The sequence below is a fragment of the Echeneis naucrates genome, chromosome 17 (assembly GCF_900963305.1).
Source record: "Echeneis naucrates chromosome 17, fEcheNa1.1, whole genome shotgun sequence".
Classification (NCBI taxonomy): Eukaryota; Metazoa; Chordata; class Actinopteri; order Carangiformes; family Echeneidae; genus Echeneis; species Echeneis naucrates.
Window position 1 is genome coordinate 19,196,599 of NC_042527.1, and position 19,377 is coordinate 19,215,975.

The 19,377-nt window shown below is 42.4% G+C and overlaps 1 protein-coding gene across 1 annotated transcript in view; it reads right to left on the reverse strand.

Annotated features, from left to right (window-relative positions):
- Positions 1 to 5,645: 5,645 nt before the first annotated feature.
- LOC115057166 (contactin-associated protein-like 4) overlaps positions 5,646 to 19,377 on the reverse strand; it is a 66,307-nt gene continuing 52,575 nt past the window's right edge. Inside the window, exons 18-24 of the mRNA XM_029524060.1 lie at positions 15,625 to 15,864; positions 14,081 to 14,305; positions 12,872 to 13,005; positions 10,897 to 10,984; positions 8,436 to 8,654; positions 7,250 to 7,321; positions 5,646 to 6,538 (exon numbers count right to left, since the gene is read on the reverse strand). Of these exons, the coding sequence (XP_029379920.1) occupies positions 6,342 to 6,538; positions 7,250 to 7,321; positions 8,436 to 8,654; positions 10,897 to 10,984; positions 12,872 to 13,005; positions 14,081 to 14,305; positions 15,625 to 15,864 (1,175 nt within the window). The 3' untranslated portion in view covers positions 5,646 to 6,341. The remainder of the gene's footprint in view (positions 6,539 to 7,249; positions 7,322 to 8,435; positions 8,655 to 10,896; positions 10,985 to 12,871; positions 13,006 to 14,080; positions 14,306 to 15,624; positions 15,865 to 19,377) is intronic.

Genomic DNA, 19,377 nt, shown 5'->3' on the forward strand with positions numbered 1-19,377 from the left:
GAGAAGTCGTCCCAGATCTCAGCAGGATTGAGCTTTCTCTTCCTGACTGGAGTTGCAGCATCTCTTCACTTAATCTCATTGGCTGAGTAAATATCAGATCTCAGACTTAGATTAAAGAAAGCTGCTACATCTTAAGCAGCAGTTTATTAGAATCGGAGGTGATGCATCCAAATAGAAACATTTTTACACCTTTTACTCGCACAGCCTTCAGATGAGTCGTGTTTGTCAATTGTCAGCTCTTCACCTAGTCTCTGATCACAGCCTGTATGAGGAGATGTAAATGACTCAAACACGGATCGCTGATCTGAGGCTGTCCAATCATCTGATGAGCATCCGGACAGGCAGAGCAGCTAAAACACCCTTTACATGCTGTCGCTCTGACAGCTGCTGGATGCTTCACGCCTTTGCTGATAACCCCCCCACACACATCTCTGGTCTGCAGCAAGATGCATGTTAACAAGCATCAGTTGTCACGTTTCCGCTCGGCTGACAGGAAGCAACGATGAGAAATGTGAAGGGCTAATTGCAAGCAGAGCTCCTCCATTTGTTAGCCACGTTCAACAGAGAAATGAACAAATTAAATGTAGATTATTATTTTTTTAACCACAAATGTTACTTTGGATTTTTGCAAATCACCCTCAGTCTCTGGAAAAAATATGTTTTGTATTATTATTTTCAATCAGGATTTCATTTGTAAGCAAACCAACCAGAACCTGAACCTGGTTGAACTCTCCTGGACATATTTCAGTTTGCAAAGGCGTGTCACTAACATCAGTTATTCACCAATCGCCAGTATTATGCGCCATCACACTATAGCTACACTGGTAACTGGTAACAAGACATCATTCATCAATCAAAATATTGATCTTGAAATTTGAAGGTGGACAGTTTGGCTGAGCATCAGCATGTCCTGGTTAGAAATAACTGCTGTTGTCAGCTGTCTGTGTGAAGGATGTTTTCCTGTCATCGGAGAGGGACATTTTTGTCTGTGATGTACTTGAAAAGTTTTTCCAAGCATGAAACATCATGACTCAAAAGGTTTCTACACCCACAGCTGTCTCGCTCTTTTTGTGTGTGTCTGAAAGACGAGATAATCAATACGTCCGTCTGCACAGGCTACATAAAAGCTGGTTTTAGCGGTGCAATCTAAAGTGTTGGACGCAGGGCTGCCAATTCACGGATGACCTACTTTCACCGCTGCCACTGAAAGCCGCCGATGGCATCAGGTATGATCACCATCTTCTTCAGGCGGTTTCTCTGGGGACACTGAATCTCAATTAGTCCCACAGTTTTTGGTAATTCGTTAAATTTCAGGCCCATTTGTTAAGTTCTTTTAGGATTCTGAGATACAAAAATTTCAGTGGGAGAAGACAGACAAGCAGACCCACAATGTCAAGTCGGACTGGAATAAACTAAAAGTCATGCAAAGATGAACTCTTGCTGCGTTCCAGTCAAGTTACGACTTCCGTTTGAGCGCAAGGAATTCTGGTATGTAAACAAACCAACATGGCGGACACAATAAGATTCATGCTTCATCATTTCAATCGCCAAAGGTGCCTGCAGCTGAAACGTACTGATTAACGACAGCACAACGTTATTTTGATGGATTGATTAATAGTGTATGTCTAATTTCGCCATGCGGAGTAATTTAATGAGCACGATCGACTTTTTAACGTTAGCTAGCATTAGCTATCGCTAGCGAGCACTAGCTATTTCTTGTGGGCGACATGTTTGGGTACCGTTCGGACACATAAGAGATTGTAAGTACACAATCGTTTGTGTAATATTGTGATTGCAACGTGCGAATTTACTTCGCGTTGTTCCAAAGTCCGCGTGTAACGCGCAGCGCCGCCGAATCCGCGGAGGCCGCCATATTGTTTAGGCAGCGACGTGACGTCACAAGTCGCAAATCGGATTGCGTCGATCTGGTACGAGTTCGACTGCCAGTCCAGTTCACTTTGACGAGCTTCAGGTGGGAAAAACACGAGTTACGGGTCGGAACTCAGCATAAAAAGCTATGACAAATAACCTGGAAGCAGGAACCGTGTGCACCATCGCCCAGTTACTGTCCGGACCATAAAGGGCGACGCACACCACTCCAGGTGTCATTAGACATCACAATAAAACTTTCTAAATCAGAGGAAACCAATATTTTATAGAAGGAAATCAAATGGCAGCAATACTTGGATCGGGAAATAAATGGAAGACATCTTCATCTACATCTACAATACGAAATAGAGTGAGATACAGATGGAAGCAACGAGTAGAAACAGAAGAGGACACACTAATTTAAACGGGACCAAAAAAAGCTGAAACAATAGAAGACGATTAGACGAAGAGAAGATTATAAATTGGAGGAATTATATCCAGGAAAGACTAAGCATGTTGACAGGGATGGGAAAAGTATTGTGGAATGTGGGGAGAGAGGCCGGAGATGATATATTCAATTTTTCTTTTAGGAACTGGATTTATAAGGAGAGCCTTAAAACCTCAAAGAAGAAAAAAAAAAGAAGAACAAGAACAACAACAACAGGTATCCTTTGGTGAGTATCACAATCAGACATATAATATGTCTGTGATCACAAACACCAGAGACGTCGAACAGAAAGACTCCTACAGATTTAACATTTAATGTTGTAGGTCAGTGTGGTTAATTGTGTTTGTGTTTAGCTTGTGTTAGCTTAGCTGCGGGGTCTCCCAGTGATACGTGGCTTGGTAATTGATGTCTGTGTGCTAATTGCTTGACTGTTGAAATCGTAATGTGTAAATATTACATTTTAAATTGTTATGTGTTGAGCGCATCTTAAAGTATTTCACTTTGATTTTTGGTGAATTATGGGATTAATGTTGATTATGTTGGGCGTTAGAAATGTCTTGTAGATTTGGAGAGCAATTTTAAATATAGCATGATTCAAGCATTTCATGCTTTTAATTGTAATCATTTGTGCAATTATGTAATTTCACTTAATTAAAATTTGATTGTAAAAACTAAGGTTTAAAAGCCTGTAAAGCTCTGTAGGTTCAGAAGTAAAATACAAAAATGCAGTGAAATTGAGACAATTCAACTTAAACACATTAAAATATAAATTTAAAACAATAACTATTTACTAGTAACTATTTGCACTCAATTAGTAATTTAATGTAAAAATGTCTGGGTTTCACAAAATGTTATTGTTTTTCTGGTATTTTGTATACTTATTTTCTGTTTGTTAGTTGCAATAGCTTTCATTGAGTACAGACTTTAAAGAGCATATTGCAGGTTAGAGCCCCGATTGAATCAATGTTTAGAAAAAAATATAGGAACTATATTTTCTTCAAAATACATTGGTAAATACGTTAATTAGGCTTCTGGAGTTGTTTTTGTGAGGAAAATTTCACTTCTGCATCTGAAAAAACTAAAGCAGAAGTAACATAGGCAGAGGGAGAGCAGTGAACGTGAACAATAGGAAAACAGTGGATCCCAATCTCAGTTCTGACACAGAAGACAGAATTATTGATCCTGATGAAGTGTCTCATTCTCGTAATATCCGTCAACACTATGATGTAGAGCGCTGTGCTCCTGCCGGAGAGAAACACTCTGGTGATCCACATTTTGTTTGATAGATGCTTGAGTAGGAAATGTGAGGCCATGACCACAGCTGAGGAGAGCACGTGCTGCAGGGAGGTAGATGCCTCCTGGGCCGTAGTGGAGAAAGTCAGCCCCAGGCTCCAAGTGCAGGACTTCACACAGCACTGTTTGCATCCCTCCGTGCTTCAGATAGCCTACACGCACAGCAGGCAGGAGCATGAACCTCTGCAGGCCAGCAGACATGAGTATGTTATGTTTTGGGCAGAAATAATTAATTCCTCTATTTAGTTATTTTACTCTCTTTATTTACTTATATATGTCCTGACAGGCTGGAGTTTGTGCAACTTTCAGAATCTCCTCCTAGCATATAGCTCCCTCTGCCTACGTGTTTGGGGGGGAAGAAGGGGGGATATATATATATAGATATAGATATAGATAGATAGATAGATAGATAGATACATATTTTGAAAAAAGTTTTAACCTGCAATATGCACTTTAAGCTTTTTTCGTTTTCTCTGTTTGTGTTTCTTTGATTGAAAGGTTTTTGAAAATGGCAGCAATTTCTTGCTCCTGGAAAAGGAAAAGCTGTCAGGCCATTTGAGCATATTGCATGGCAACATTGAAAACCTGACAGCCCTCTATGACCATTGTCACAATTCAAACTATTTGTTAACATTCAAACCCTGAAAGGTTTGTTATAAAGTTATCTACCTGATCCAGATCTGTCTTTGAGCTGCTTAGTATAGTTGGAGACACCTGCTCGCTGTTTGTATTTTGGCTGTAAATTGTCTATAACATGTTCCTAATCTGCATTAAGTCCAAAATCTCTGATTGGACACTTGAGAGGTTGTTATACTCATCAGTCCTGGAAGAATCATGTCACACCCACTGCATTTACAGTAGAAGGAGAGGGCAGAAGTAGAAAATCATTTATTTCAAATTAGCTCTCTGTTACCCCTCTCTCTCTTGTAAAGGGCAAACATTTGTTAACCCAACTGTAGAAAAGTTCCTTCTGCTCTTTGTTGCAGATTTGATGCAGCAGTTACACAGCGGTGGTGAGCACATTATAAAATCAGTGATGGAGAAACAGCTAATAACAATGGCCAAATCAACATCTTGTGATGGAGTGGGAAAAAAAAAAATTAGATGCACTTTGAAGTTCAAGCAACTTTTCTCATTAAAATCCCATCTGTACTTCGGGGTCTCGCAGAGAGACGGTGGTGTGGATTTGATAAACAGCTGCTGTCGATGCTCTTTCTGCTTCTCGGCTTCCCTCCATCAGCTGCATCTCTACACATGCTGAATTAACACATGGAGGGATTTGCTTCGTTTTCAGCGTATCAGAATGTTGTTTTCATCACATCCGTGTCTGCCTGACACGTTGCCTCCTGAATTATCCCACGGCCTCACTCCGATCATCCCGCCGCCTTTCAAATCGAGCCACAATCGCCCTGTCAGAGCGAAGTAGATCAGCATTTCAAAGAAAAAAGCACATTAGCTGTCTCTGTGGGAGACCAGCGAGGTGACAGACAGGCACTGTGTTAAGTCAGTGTCAGTGTTAAAAGCCTCTCTGCTCAGAGACACTGAGCGGGAGAAAACTTGAGAAGGGGCAGAATTTAAAAGTTGAGTGGATGAAATGGCTTTTGAACAAACAGCACGTGGTGGGACTCTAGATAATGAGGATTTGTTTTGGTGACTTGGAGTTTTCTGAAGAACTAAAGTTGTTTAAAATCGGTTGCACTGTGAGAAGGTGGGAAGTCAGCGGTGTGATTTTTGGAGGCAGCAATGGCTTCAGTTCTTCAAATGGAAGGTAAAGAGGGAGAAAACTTCACGGTCCACCTCTCGAGCTTCAGATCTGTCGTCTGAATGAGACCTTCAACGAGTTGTGTCAAGGTTAACTATAGCTTGCAGCTTTCTTGTCGACCTGTTTCTTAATATGAACCTTTTGAAAATTCAAACACACGCCTGTTCAATTAAAACTCTGTCACCTCGGCAGGAGGAGCTCCTTTTTATCTGGACCTATAGTTTTACAGATGACTCGCAGTGGCAGAGATCGGCTCATAGCTTCTCTTCAAACAGTGTCCATGTTTATTTTTTTTCTCATGCATAGTGATGCCCAGCAGAGCCTCGAGTTCACCCTCCACTGATGAAATTTACACAACGCAGAACCTTTTGCAGTCGTGGATGTGGATTTTGGAGGATTAGCTTTTTGTATTTTCATACCTCCCCACCCATTAGGAATAACATGAGGTTGTTTGGCTGCATTGTAAACAAATACACCAATTGTGATTATGACAAAGCTGCTGCCTTACTTAAAGTTAGACATTAAAATATCTGTGGGGAGTTAAGTTGGCTATTTAAGTGGTAAATAAGACAGTTGACAATAAGAGGCTGCAGTTTTCAATTTTTCCAGGACACCATAAAAATACTGAACTTTTTTTTTTTATATATATATTTTAACTCTTCAATATGACAAAGTGACATTAGCCAGAGATTGTTACAAAGACAGAATTTACATTTTTTTTTTTAAGTTTGCAGATAAAACGAAGATATCAACACCTTAAAGTCCAACACTGTTCCCTGTTATCGGTATTCACAATGTACAGAGACAACACTGTGTGCATTGTTCTTTTCCTTTTTTGCTTGTCACATGTTGTAGAGTCACTTCTACCAGTGAAGTCTGAAGTATCTGAGTGCAGTGAGAAGTCCTGAGGCCTGACAGGACACCCCAGCTCCAGAAACCCACCAGTTCATCAGGCCAACGGGCCTCTGGTTAAATGAAATACTCCTTTTGGCTTTCTCTGGAGACGTGCTGGGAGTCAGTCTGGTTGTTGAAAGTGAAATCTTGGCTGTCGTCTTGTTTGACTCCCTTAACTTCCTGATTTCGATACGTCTCTTTTCTCCTGTAGAGGAATCTGGCGGTTATCGCCAGGCCGCTCAGCAGCACGAAGATCACCACCGCTATCACACCTGCAAGGCAGAGGACATGTCTGGATGTGAAAGGCTCAGATAGCAGATAATTGTTTTTCTTTATTTCTCTAAATTTCAGTATGCATGAATGCTTCAAAAAACGACTAAAATCAGAACAGAATATCTTTCCCCTGCGGCGCGTCACTTCATTTCACAAAGTTCTGATTATCTTGCTGATCTAAAAAGTACATTAAACCTCCTTCTACAGCTAATCGGCTCTCCGGGGCCGAGCACAATGGGGGATATGATGGCAGATATCATTTAATTGGAAATCCAAAATGCATCTGAAATCAATTGAATGCCACATTATATTGAAAACAGTGTGCTGCTTAAGATAACAGCAAGAAAGCTCATTCCTCCAGAGGTTTAATTCAGTGAGCTGCCCTTTTGTGCACTGAGACGGAGTAAGGCCACTTTAATGGGCAGTTTTAAATGACTTTTCTAGGGGTCTTACCTTTTTTCTATCTACACGATTACAGATTGAACCTTTCAGTCTTCGCTTTGAACCAATCTGTAGCGGCAAAGTTTTAAATGACTTTTAGATGGACTCTGGCGTTGGCACATGACTTTACTCTTTCTTAAAGTCTACAACTTTGTAAAGGTTGCACGTAAAGTTAGCCTCTGTTAAAAATGAAAATGATTGTAATTTAATATCCGATCATGTTCACAATTAGTTTGAGTACAGAGAAAGAGGGTGAAACAGTTCAGTACCTCCGATCAGAGCCGAGTCGGTCCTGATGGCATTGACTAAAGGTTGACCTGAACCCACTGAACCAGATTGGTCTACAGCAGAGGAAGAGAAAAATGAGGGCCACAAAGAAATACCAAGGGTAGGACAGAAAAGCAGAAATTGTATGAACAAAACAAACAGACAAGCGAGAAAGGAAAAATACAGAGCAAAAGGTAAGAACATAATTGTTGAAAGCAGATGGCGAAACTGCAGCGCGACTCCAACTGACTCTAATAAAGCATCACAAACTGGATGAGACACCAGAGGAAAGAATTTGCAGAGGAAACTCCCCCTGTGAGGCCCAAATTAATTAAATCATTCTTCACACCGTCATTAGTTTCCCCAAAACGAGAAGCGTACTGTACGTGATTAATAAGCCCCTCGCCAGCATGAAAAACAGCTTTCATGCTATTTACACACACAAAGACACTGGAAGGCAAAAGGCCATGCTACTGAATCAAATCACAGTGCAGAGAGAGAGACAGAGCTGAAATAAACGTTTTAACAATTTAGACCGACATCCTGACGGTGATAATTCAGCTACGTAATCGAACCATCCTCAACTTGGAGTGAAATGGCTCATCGGCTGCCGCTTAATTTGTGTCGCTCAATTTGCAGAGTGTTAACAGAAGCAAAAAGCCACGTCAAGTTTGAGCCGGGTGAGCAGAACAGCATGTCGTGCTACATAATAAGAGCTTCAGGCTTGACGGGCTAAAGCAGACATTTTAATGACTCCCAATCTGGCACAGCACGCTTCGCCGTTGTCGTCGCCGTTCGCTGCACCGACTCTGACTTTATATTTAATACTGACAGACCAAAGATGACAATTTTCTTTAGTTGTGTTATTGTTGAAAAGGCCCAAACCAACAGTGTCTCTCAGCACTTCCTGGTTCTGACCATCACACTCTGGGCCCACTGGCTGCTGCAAAACTGAACGGATCTTGTGTTAATTTTAAATGCTCATGCTAGTTATAAAATGGCAAAACTTTGTGATGTGATTTTCCTTCATAACTTATCTTGTTTTATAACGTCATTTATTAAACGTGCAGGATTGCAGCTAATCGAGGTATTTCTGCTGCAAAGTTACTTCCAAAATGCACAACGGATCGAACATTTTCTTTGTTCCTCCAACAAAAAAAAGAAGTTTGGTCTCCTCCGGTCGTTTACCTGACAGGTGGTGCGTGTTCTCAGCTGCGTAGGGATTGGCCGAGGCCGGGGACCCGCAGTTGGAGCGGACTAGAGGTCCGGTGATGGCCACAGGGCTGGAGTCTGGGTGGAGCAGAGCAGCTTTCAGAGGACTGATGGAGTTGAAGCGGACCACCGACAGACACCCGGTGAAGCCGAGAGCCGCCAGCCTGGCCAGGTCCGGATCCAAGTCATCAGAATCTGGACGAGCAGAGCAGAAAGTCACAGTTCTAAACCATAAATGACGTTCTGTTTATCCTTTTTTTTCCTCCACTACAGTGCAGTGATGCACACGGTTCTGAGAGGATGAACTCCATCCCAGCAGTGAGGACCGTCCAACATTGTCAGACTAAAATACTTTCAATCGCAATGATGCTGCGTAGCCGATTTTTTTCTAGTCTTTCTGTGGTTTTGCAAATATTAGCTGCACAAAGAACAGCCGGATATTTGGCTCAAGATTAAAAGGCCAGGGCTGAAACGATGACCTTGACTGACGGCCTCGCTGTATCTGCTTGTGTAGCAGAACTGGAAATATGTTTACTCAAACTGATTAAGCGCCTGTACTGAGAACAAAACTCTGTGTTTGTTTACTCTCCTGAGTGCAGCGGCAGTAAGACATGAACTGACATCACGTCAGGATCAATTACACTCATCCCCCAAACGCACAGTCACACACAGCCCCGTTACAGTAGACAGCCGGTCTGATTCAGCCTCCACCGATCACGGCACCAGACAGATGTGCACTCTCGTCCTCTATCTGTTGGTCTTACTGACTTGAACCCCTCCATCATTCACCTCCACTCCTTCGCAGCAGAGTAAACAGCAGCTGGGAGAGCCGACGTTTCTGCAGAAACCGGCTGCAGCGGAGTCAGATGACTGAGAGGTGACTGGTTTTACCAGGAAACATCGGCATGTTGATGAGAGCGACGGGAAACATTACTGCAGCCTGTAAGCTCTCAGCTGATCCAGCCCTCACTCCATCACCTCCTCTCTGTATTCCTTCCAGCTCCATTAGTTACACTGATGGATGATGGGGTTGGTGGAGAACGACAAGGAACACACTTCCCAGCTGATTTTCTGATCCCGATCTGACTCCGGTGTGACAGATGAGGACCGTTCACATCCAGATGTGAGAAGGTTCAAATGCAGAGTCCTTCTGAGAATTTATTTTGGCTGCTCCATTAGAAGTGCGGCTTTCCTTTCATATCACCTAAAATCTAGAGTGACGTCTTTTTTTAAACATTATGAAACTTGACATTTGACATTTGAAGGCCAAAATAAAATGTTTTTGAATAAAGTTAATAGATTTTTAAGCATAAAATGGAAGAAATTATAACGTCCAGTCTCTATAGACGTTAACAAAAGTAAAAAAAAACGAATCAGAAACTTCACGGTTTTGCACCACTGGGCCGCTGATAAAATACAAACTGCCATTGAAAGCAGCAATGTGAGTCTCAGCCTTACTTCCTGTTAGTGAAGAACATCTGAAGGACACCAAAGTGGTATAAAAAAGCTGACTCAAGTTCTACTATTAAAGCCGATGAGTCCCCCTTTAAATTGGCAGCGCGCTGCTTTGACTCTGCCTCATCGGTGAGCCGTGACTGTGGCCTCTCAGCCCCTCGTGTTATTAACGGCTTATATCTGAGTCGGTCTCCGATGGAACCGCTCAGACTGAACATGAATAAGTCATGACAGAGCAAATTACCCTTCCCAGCTCAGTTACACGACGCCATCCGGGACTACACAGCTAAATAGATAAAGCACAGTGCTGGTGGAACTTTAGCAAAGTGTCCATTTAAATTAACTTTCTTCTCTTCGCTTCTGTAGAAGCAACGCAGAGGAGACAGGAAGTGACCGAACGTTTACAAAAGGAACGGACCTCGACCTTCAAGTTCTTCATGCTGCAGGTCTTACTGCTTCCATTAGAGCTGGACAATAGGCCCAATTTATCAAATTACATGATGAATCCACTTCGAGCAAAAGCCCCACATAATTAAACCCAGAACAGCTGCGACTCATGATATTTGTGCTCAGCTCATCAGCAGCTCATCTTCACTAACTATTTGGTGGAATTCAGAGTCGGACAGCGTTTCCTACAGTGTGCAGAGATGTTTGATTAAGGAATTTACTTTACTTGCACACTGGCTCGGCTGAAATCGGGCTGGATTAGCTGTATCCACCATGACGGTACCAGAAGAGTATCTTTATTTACTGAATCTCCAACTAGTGATCATTTTACAACGTGAATCCATCAGCCACGACTCCAACTCCACTGGAGAAGTTTTTCACATCTCCACTCAGCTCTATTTAGCACACAATAAAGTGAGTTTAATCTTCTAACTATTAAAAGTTGAAGCTTTATATATATATATATATATGTAGATTTTGAGTATAAGAGTGTCAGATGGCTTCAAGGCTCCATTTTAACCACGGATTTACTCACCATGCACTCGACCCACCACCAAGGACTTGATGGCGTTGAATTCTCCGTCAGAGGTCAGGTTGAAATCCTCTCTGGTATTTAGGTCGATCTGAAACAACCAACACGTTCGTCTAATTAGCTCAGAGAAAAACATGTTTGTCTGCCTCATTAGTCCGCGGCTCAGGCAGTAAAGGATGCTGTCCAATAACCGGGAAGGCCAGCGTTTGCCTTTCTGTTTCTGAGACGCTCCATCTAAAAAGGATAAAATAAAAAATGCGGTCTGTAAACTGGATTTGTGGAGACTAGAAAATCACAAAGTGCCGCCGATTGAATTAAACAGCCACTCTTTAAATTGAAACTGTGGGTATCAAGTTTTCAGATTTCATTCTTATTTCATCTCTCAGGTCGGTGGGAGTAATGAGTAGCGGGGCACAAACTCTCAGTGGAGAGCGTTCAGCCATCTGGGGCGAATTTCTCTGCTGGAGTCTGCGTTAGTGGAAGCTGCTCTTCAATCTCAGCGTGCAGCCGAAGAGACGAAACTTTCCTGTGTTAATCAGGAGATCCTGGAGGTTCTGCTCTTAAAAGACTGTTACCTCATTTAGCTTTTTTTTTTAATGCAGATGGAAACTGAGCTGAGTTGAGGTATTAGATGAGAACCTGTAGAGGGAAACAGTGTTGGACTTTTATGATGTGTGACGTGAGCATGACATTGAAGTCTATGGGAAATAACTAGCACAGTAAATGTTTTCCTGGTGAATTTTTGGCCTCAGTTTCTAGATTTAAGTCTTCTTCAGTGCAACGTGGTTGTTTTTTAAACGATCAGTTGACCAACTCAAATCTTTGAATCAGCAGCTGACAAACAAAGAGGTGATGAGGTGACGCTCTGAGGAAATTAATCACCTTCAATCACCTTCACCTTCTGTGCTGAAATGGTTGTTGGAGGCTCATATTAAAAGACAAATTCCTGCTTTTCTCCTGTCTGTAGTGCGATGCAACGTTAAACCAAGTCAGGTCAGTGTCTTCCAGCTCGGCGTGAAAAGAGTTTAATACGGCTTTTGAATGGTTGCAACTAAAACTTATGAGAAATGGTACATGTTGCAGTTAGATTAAAAAAAAAAACAAAAAAACTAAACTCTCAATGGTATTTCTCTTTTTCCCTGCACCACTATGATTTATTTTCCAATTTGTTTCTGGATATTATGGCCTGGAGTGATTCTTCTCTGGTGTTTGAACAGAGCGGACTAACTGGAGCATGTTGGCCGATGAGTTGGACGAACTGAGGAGATGGCGTATCAGCTGCCCAGATACAGTAATTTCTCAACAGGACGTTTGGTCAGGACGGGAGCCTGCTGGCCATCAGGACGCAGCTCTGAAACTGAGTGTGCTGCTAATGATGCAATGTTTTAAGGGCATAGGAACCAGCAGGAGGAGAGACGCTTCATGTTTGATTTTATCCCCAAAACAGCCTCTTCTCTGGTTAACCAGAAAGTTTTTATTCATCTTATTTATGTTGAGAGGGCGCAAAAAAAAATCAAAATCTGTTCAGACTTCTTGACGATATTCAAGAGCATGCACACGCATTTGTGATCGTTAAACCGCATGAAATGTCAGAAACCCTGAAAATAACCGTCAATCAGGGCGACACCACTCATATCTATCTTTTTAGATGAATGTCAGAAAGCATGTTGCTGCTTTTCTCCACTTTGAGCTGCTGCGAGCTTTTATTTTGAATGCACAACAAGCTGGTCCTTTAAATTGAACAGATGATGCTCAGCTTCCCCGTTTCAGGCTGAGAGTCATTTCAGCAGAAATGCTAAAATGTAGTAAAACAGCTGTAATTGCATTTTGAGAGCTACTTAGTCTCACAATCAGCCGACACACACACACACACACACACACTTGCATGTTGTTGAACAATCATGAAATGCCTCCAAATTTGCTTTGCACAATCTCACATTTTGTCAATACATTTCAGACTAATGTGTGTGTGTGTTACCTGCACAGACACAGAGTCTGTCAGCCTCCTGATGGTCACAGTGTGTAGCTGTCCGTTGGACAGACCCCTCACTCTGCTCCTCAACACCTCTGCTTCTCTGCTGCCATCCAGTTTGTACCTCACCTCCAGTTTATCTACACAAAATGACACACACGAGCTTTCTCTTAACAAAAAACATGCAGGGCTGCAACTCTAATTATTTTGCCTCTGAATTTGAATGATGAGTATCTAAAACTCAATAGGATGAGAATTTAACTCTCCATCAGTAATATTAACACTTATCTGAAATGTAATTACAGCAACTCTAATCGATTTTAACTGTTTCTAAGAGCAGATTCCAAAAAAGTGCTGTGATGTCTTTTAAAATTCAAAGACATAAAATTATACGCTGACCTTCAGGAGCATACATCATTTTAATGATAGTTAAAAGTGAAGTGATTGACGCCACAAAGAGCATTTGACTCATTACACACTTTTTTGTGTTCATCCAGTTTGCTGATGTTGCTGATAATAAAAGAGTTTATTCTTAAGCAGTCGGTTTGCAGTTAAACCTCCTCAGACCTCAGCAGAGCACTTCAGAAATAAATGAGCTGAACAACATACAGCCCTTGGGAGTTTAATTGAACACTTCAGTTTAAGAACATTCACCAGACAACTCCGGTCATGAAACCATGAAACCTCCACGCTCTGCTGTCCATCAGCTTTGAGCCATTAAAAGCAGAAAAAAATCCTTTTAAAGCAAATTCGGCAGAAAAGTTCTGGTTTTATTGGATGCTGAAAATGGAATTTTAAATTCAAAGTAGTTCCTTTTAACTCATAAAAGTTGATAAGCTGATTTTTATTTTTATTTTTATTTTTTCTTCAGCCAGAAACAAAACATAATAGCCGGCCCAGCAGGATGGATCAAAAAGCAGTCGAGGCTGACAGGGTGACTCCAGAGAGGGGAAAGGTCTGACAGATCCTGAAAGATCTGGTAAAGCTGCAGCAGGAAGGAGGAGGAGGACGAGAGGCCAATATCACAAGAAGATGAGATGGAGAAGAAAAATGAGAGGCTGGAAGGTGATAAGTCTTTTTCCATTGTAGGTCGGAAAATGTGGACAGAGATGTCCACAGTGAGAGAGGTTTTTACAGAAATCATTCACGTCATGATGTGCGTAATAATAAAACTAGTAATACTGGCTGAAAAGAAAAGGCCTGTGTCCTCCTCACCGTGCTTGTTGATGAGCAGGGCCAGGTACTCTCTGTGGTAGGAGCTGATGTAGAGCAGCAGAGCCGGACTCTGGTTGGTCCTGAAGCTCAGGGAGACGTTCTCTCCTCTCAGCGTCACGTCGGAGTAGATGGAGGACGGCAGAGCGCTGCTGTTCCTGATGATCTCGTACGGCTCCTTGAAGGTGTAGCTGACGGATGTGCTCGACTTGAAGGTGGCCGACACCTCTGGAGGAAGAGAGGGCAAAAAAAAAGCTGTTATTTCAGACTATTGACACAGACTGCAAATATTTATATTCTGGAGTTTACCATTTGCATTGTTCAGCCGAAACAGACAGCTCGTCTGCAATATAAGAACATTTCCTGGTCTCACTAGACGCTTTTAGAGATCCTTTTATTAAGAACTGTATTTAACGTTAATGCAGTGCAAGACCTATGTGATCCATCTGCTCCGGCTCAGAGGAGACATGTGCTTCCATCTCAGGTCTATGAGGTGTCTGGTTGACTGTCTAGTGAGAGCAATAACCCGCTGAATTGCTCCGGAAAGGTAAACAACCCTTTATGCTGTCGGTGTAAACAAAGCTGTCAGCCAGTTAGAGGCGGTGGGAGTGTGGAAGACGTTTTGATGGGTTCCAGGTTTGTGGGAAGCAAATGGGACGTGTATGAGCCGGGCAGACGTTTGTGAATAGAAGAAGTGACACCTGCTGCAGATGTACACAAATCTCATAACACTAATGCCGAGACATTCCAAGACAGAAGATGAATCAAGTTTAAAATGCGCGTCATCAGACAGCATGATGTTCTCAAAACGCAAGACTGAAGAAAAACTTTATACCGATGAAAGAAAGCAGTTTTCAGGAGACAACCTTAAACATGGCTGCTCCGATGGAGCTGTGAAGTTTAATTAAAACGTACTGTGTGCCTCGCCCTGCTGACAGTGGACAGATAGGTACAGATGTAAAGTGGATGATGCATTATGATTGAAATTACTCTGACATCAAACAAATGGCTTAAACGGCTTCCAGCACATCAAGCAGACAATATTTGCATGAAACATTTGAGTGCAGTAAAAAGGTCCACAGCCCTGATCAAAACAAACACACCCATGGATGGATGGTCTGGATCACTGGCTCTGATCTGCACATTTTATTTACATTTTGATTCTTTGAGTTATTAAATGCTTTGTGAGAGAACAGCTATAGAAATAAAGCATCTAGATGGAGATGCTGGAGGTGAACCTGCAGATAATCAATCTGCTCCATTCTCCTGCGGAAGGGGCTGCAGCTTTGACCTTGGCTGGTGATATATACGAGCTAACTGAATGTAAAGCAGAGGAGAGGCAGTGAATGGGACTCAGTGCAACATGTATTCAGCTGGTTGGACAGCTCTCACAGAAACAGGTCAAGGCAGGGAGCACCGGTGAGCTAGAGAAGAAATGTGTGTTCGTAGAGACCGTGACAACTTCATGGGCAGAACTCAAACTTTTGAAACACTTTGCCTTCGTCGGTCGTCTGATTTGAAGTTGAGACGCAGCATGTGGACAATACCTGTGTGGCAGAAGACTCCAGTGTAGGCCGACAGGCTGCAGTCGCAGTGGAAGCCGTTGGCTCTCTCCACACAGCGGCCCTGGTTCTGGCAGAGCGAGCCGTAGCTGCTGCAGTGACCCGGGCAGCCGGGCCGAACACCAGGCGTGATCCTGGCCCGCTCCTCCAGGTCCAGGGTGACGCCGTTCAGCTGCAGGGAGCGAATACAACCCCGAAAGCCCTTCTGCCTGGACGCTGTGCCTCCTGAGGCGGTGGAAAGGAGGAATGGTAATTATTGCTTTGTAAAATGTAAATATTTTTTGTGTTGCCATGCAGGGGAGTAAAAAGCTCCACTCCAGATTCCCTGTGCTGCTCAAACTGCAGATATCAAAAAGCAGCAGCATCAAAGCATGTAGCAATCAAAGCCAGCCGCCCCACCAAAGCCTTTCTTTCACTTCTTCGGATGCTGACATATCGTTGTTTTCTTTCCCTTCAGTTTGTCTTCTCCCCTCCTCTTCCTGTCATCTCCAGCAGCTCCACATGTCGCCTCTGCTCCGCCGCACGCCCCAAACTGTCAACAGCCTTCTGATGAGAACGACACAACGCTGAAACAGCAGCGAGGCAACAAGCTGTAGCTGGAAAATTGATCTGGGAGCACAACTTTCATCAGCTGTCTTTATGTTCTGGCTGAAAAGTGTCATTCTAACTGTTGACGTTCTAACGGGGGGGTGTTGGCTGTTTGCTGTACATCCGTCGGTGAGGAGCAGGCAGCTCCTCCCTTCTCCATCACCTCTCTTCAGAAGCTTTTTCTTTTTTTTTTTTCAATAATGGCTTTGAACATGAGGCCAGAGGAGAAATAATATAAAGTACATCCACCTTTTCACACATACACACTAAGGTCAGGTCTGTCAACATGTCATTTTTGTAAATATCATGGGGTGAAATTATGATTGTCCTCAGCGTTCAGCACTCGGCTGCTCTCAGCTCCCAAAAGCTCACACCTTCCTACAGCTTTTCACACCAACAAATGGCCGACCGCCATGAATATGTTTGAAGCACAAACTGAGCAATAACAAAGGTGAAAAATACCTTCTTTTTTTTGAACAGGGTAGAACTGAAGTTGACAAATTATGGACCCAAAAGTGAATATTTTGAACAAATGAAAGGTACTGCAACAACAGAATAATAAAATACTTGGGATGAAGCCAAAGATGAGATTACCTTTTACCCCCCATGGAAGAAGGGGTGGTAAAGCGATAAACCTCCCACTGCTCCGATATCACCTCTAACTTTCAAATTCATTCATTAACAAGTGAAAAACAAATTACTGTACTCCTTTTAGCCGAGGCTGATACGTTCACAGGACATTTTGGCAGCCCAGTGTGTGTTTGTTTGGTTTTTTTTTTATTTACCTTGTCCTTCTGCTTACTTCATTGATTTTATTTACTTCCTGATAAGTACTATCATGTTTCCCTCTACTGAAAGGGCATCTGTAAGAGCACTTTCATCCAGATTGTCAACAGAAGCACTTTATCGGGAACTTCAGTGGAAACGGGAACTACTTCCTGGACAGTAAATCCGTTAATTAAAAAAAAACAACAAAAAAAAAAAAAAACGAGTGAAGATGAAAGGAAAGATCAAAAAAGCCACATGTAGATTATGTCTGATGAAAGCAGCAGGGCTGTCAGGGAGAATTTCAACCTCATATACGGCACATCCTCACGCGAGATGATCACAGCTTTTCTATATAAGAACAAACTTTGGACTTATGAGACCACAGGAACACAAATTGAAAAACAAATACTGATGTAGGGTTAAAAAAATTATCAAAGGGAATGTGGATGCCTTAAAATACTCTGGACCTCAACCTGCAGATCCAAAAAGCTAAAAGTGGAGAAACTCTCTGGGGGCCTTAATAAGATTTGGGGTCGATCCTTAAGTTTTTATCAAGTTCTCGGGCAAGGTGCTGAGCCCTAATTGTCCCTGAGTGGTCGATAAGACTGGAAAAGCTCCAGCCGGGACCGGGCTCTGCACTTCAGGGCTAAAACTGGCAGCTGGCAGTGAAAGTGAGATGTTGATGCAGCCAAGCTCACACGGGAAAAGCCCATGTGGCTCACACGGGGGGGCACACATCAAACTAATGAGCAAACAGAAGAGAAAGGCAGCAGCACCATCTTTTATCATGTAAGTGGTTGTTATTAACCTCGTGGCCGCAGGGCACCGAGCCTGATGATGTTCAAACCCTCTAAGAAATTATTACATTTTCCTGGCCTCCTGGGAAATGAATCATTATGACTATGATCAGATTTTCCTTTTTTCTCGCAGCACCAGAAGGCTCATGCTAGTTTTATTTTTAGGGAAACGTGGATTGGATGGACTGATGTGAAAATGTTCGACATATTGCCGATGGCAAATGTTAGTAGAATGCCAACGTGCTGAAAAAAGTTGGTGAAAACGGTAGAGCATTATACTTTAAACATTTGCTGGCGTTTAGCTCAGAGCAGTGTTGTCTGAGTCTCTGATGTGGCTGGTTTGAGATCTTGTTTGGAGTTAGTACACTCTGATTAGCTCCATAAACCTAACCCTAACCCCAGATCAATGTAATTCACAAATTACTTGAATGATGTATACTTTAAGAAACTGAAGTATTCAAAATAATTTTCTGCAATTTGCTGCAGGAATATCAGAAATCAGAGTATAAATCTGAAAAACAATACCTCAAAATCCAGACGACGGCAGAATGTTTTCTTTTAAACTAACTGGAAATATTCTGCTTATATTACGACTGACAGGATGAACAAAACAAACATGTTCACCCCCCCCAACACTGATGCCCCTGCAGCAGCAATAAACTACGCCTTATCTATCCAAACCAGGGAATACAACAAACAATGTGAAATGCTGCTGGCACTGAATGCAAAAAAAATCTGTCTCTTGAAAACTGCTGTGTGGGGATATTTCACGCCGACAAAAATCAGGCAGTGAAGGAACTGGAAAAGCAGCCATATGGCTTATAAATTACTGCAAGACAATAAAACGAGTTATTAATTGGGACAATGTAATTCTCTTCCTTATAAATCTGAATGGAATACTTAAAACTCATAAATACACTGATGGTGAAGTTATAGCTTATAAAGACAGACGAGACTGATTTATAATTAATACAGCTAAGACAGACTGACGGTTCACTCTACATCATATCGAAGCTGCAAATGCATGCCAAGATTAAAACATCCACACAAAAGTAAACCTTTTCCTCACAAATGTGTGGAAGGCAGGCTTACACACACACACACACACACACACACACAGGCCTGTAACCTATAACACACAGAATGTATTCAGTGCTGAGGCTGAACTGAGATGTTGTGGTATTTATTCAGCACGTGTACATTGTGTGCAAATCATCGCCACGCAGCCTGACATCCAGCATGTCCCCATTCAAACAATACTCCATTGTGTTTGATAATTCCCAAGAAGACGTGTTTGTTGTGTCTGTTGGGGCTGATGGAGGCGACCTGTCAGTTAATCAGAGTGGATTATAGGCTGAAGATGCAGCTGGTCGATATTCACCTCGATTTCCTTTCTGTATGAGACGAAGCTGAGATAAACGTTTACGCAGTATTGATCATGTTGGGACTGTGTACCGTTTAATTTACAGGTTCAGATTCATTTGCAGATTATTTAAAGACCCTCGCTGTAACGAACCACAGCACTCTCTGTGATTAAACCGCTGCTGCCTGCTGCATTTTTATTTATCGAAGGTTTTTAAGTGCT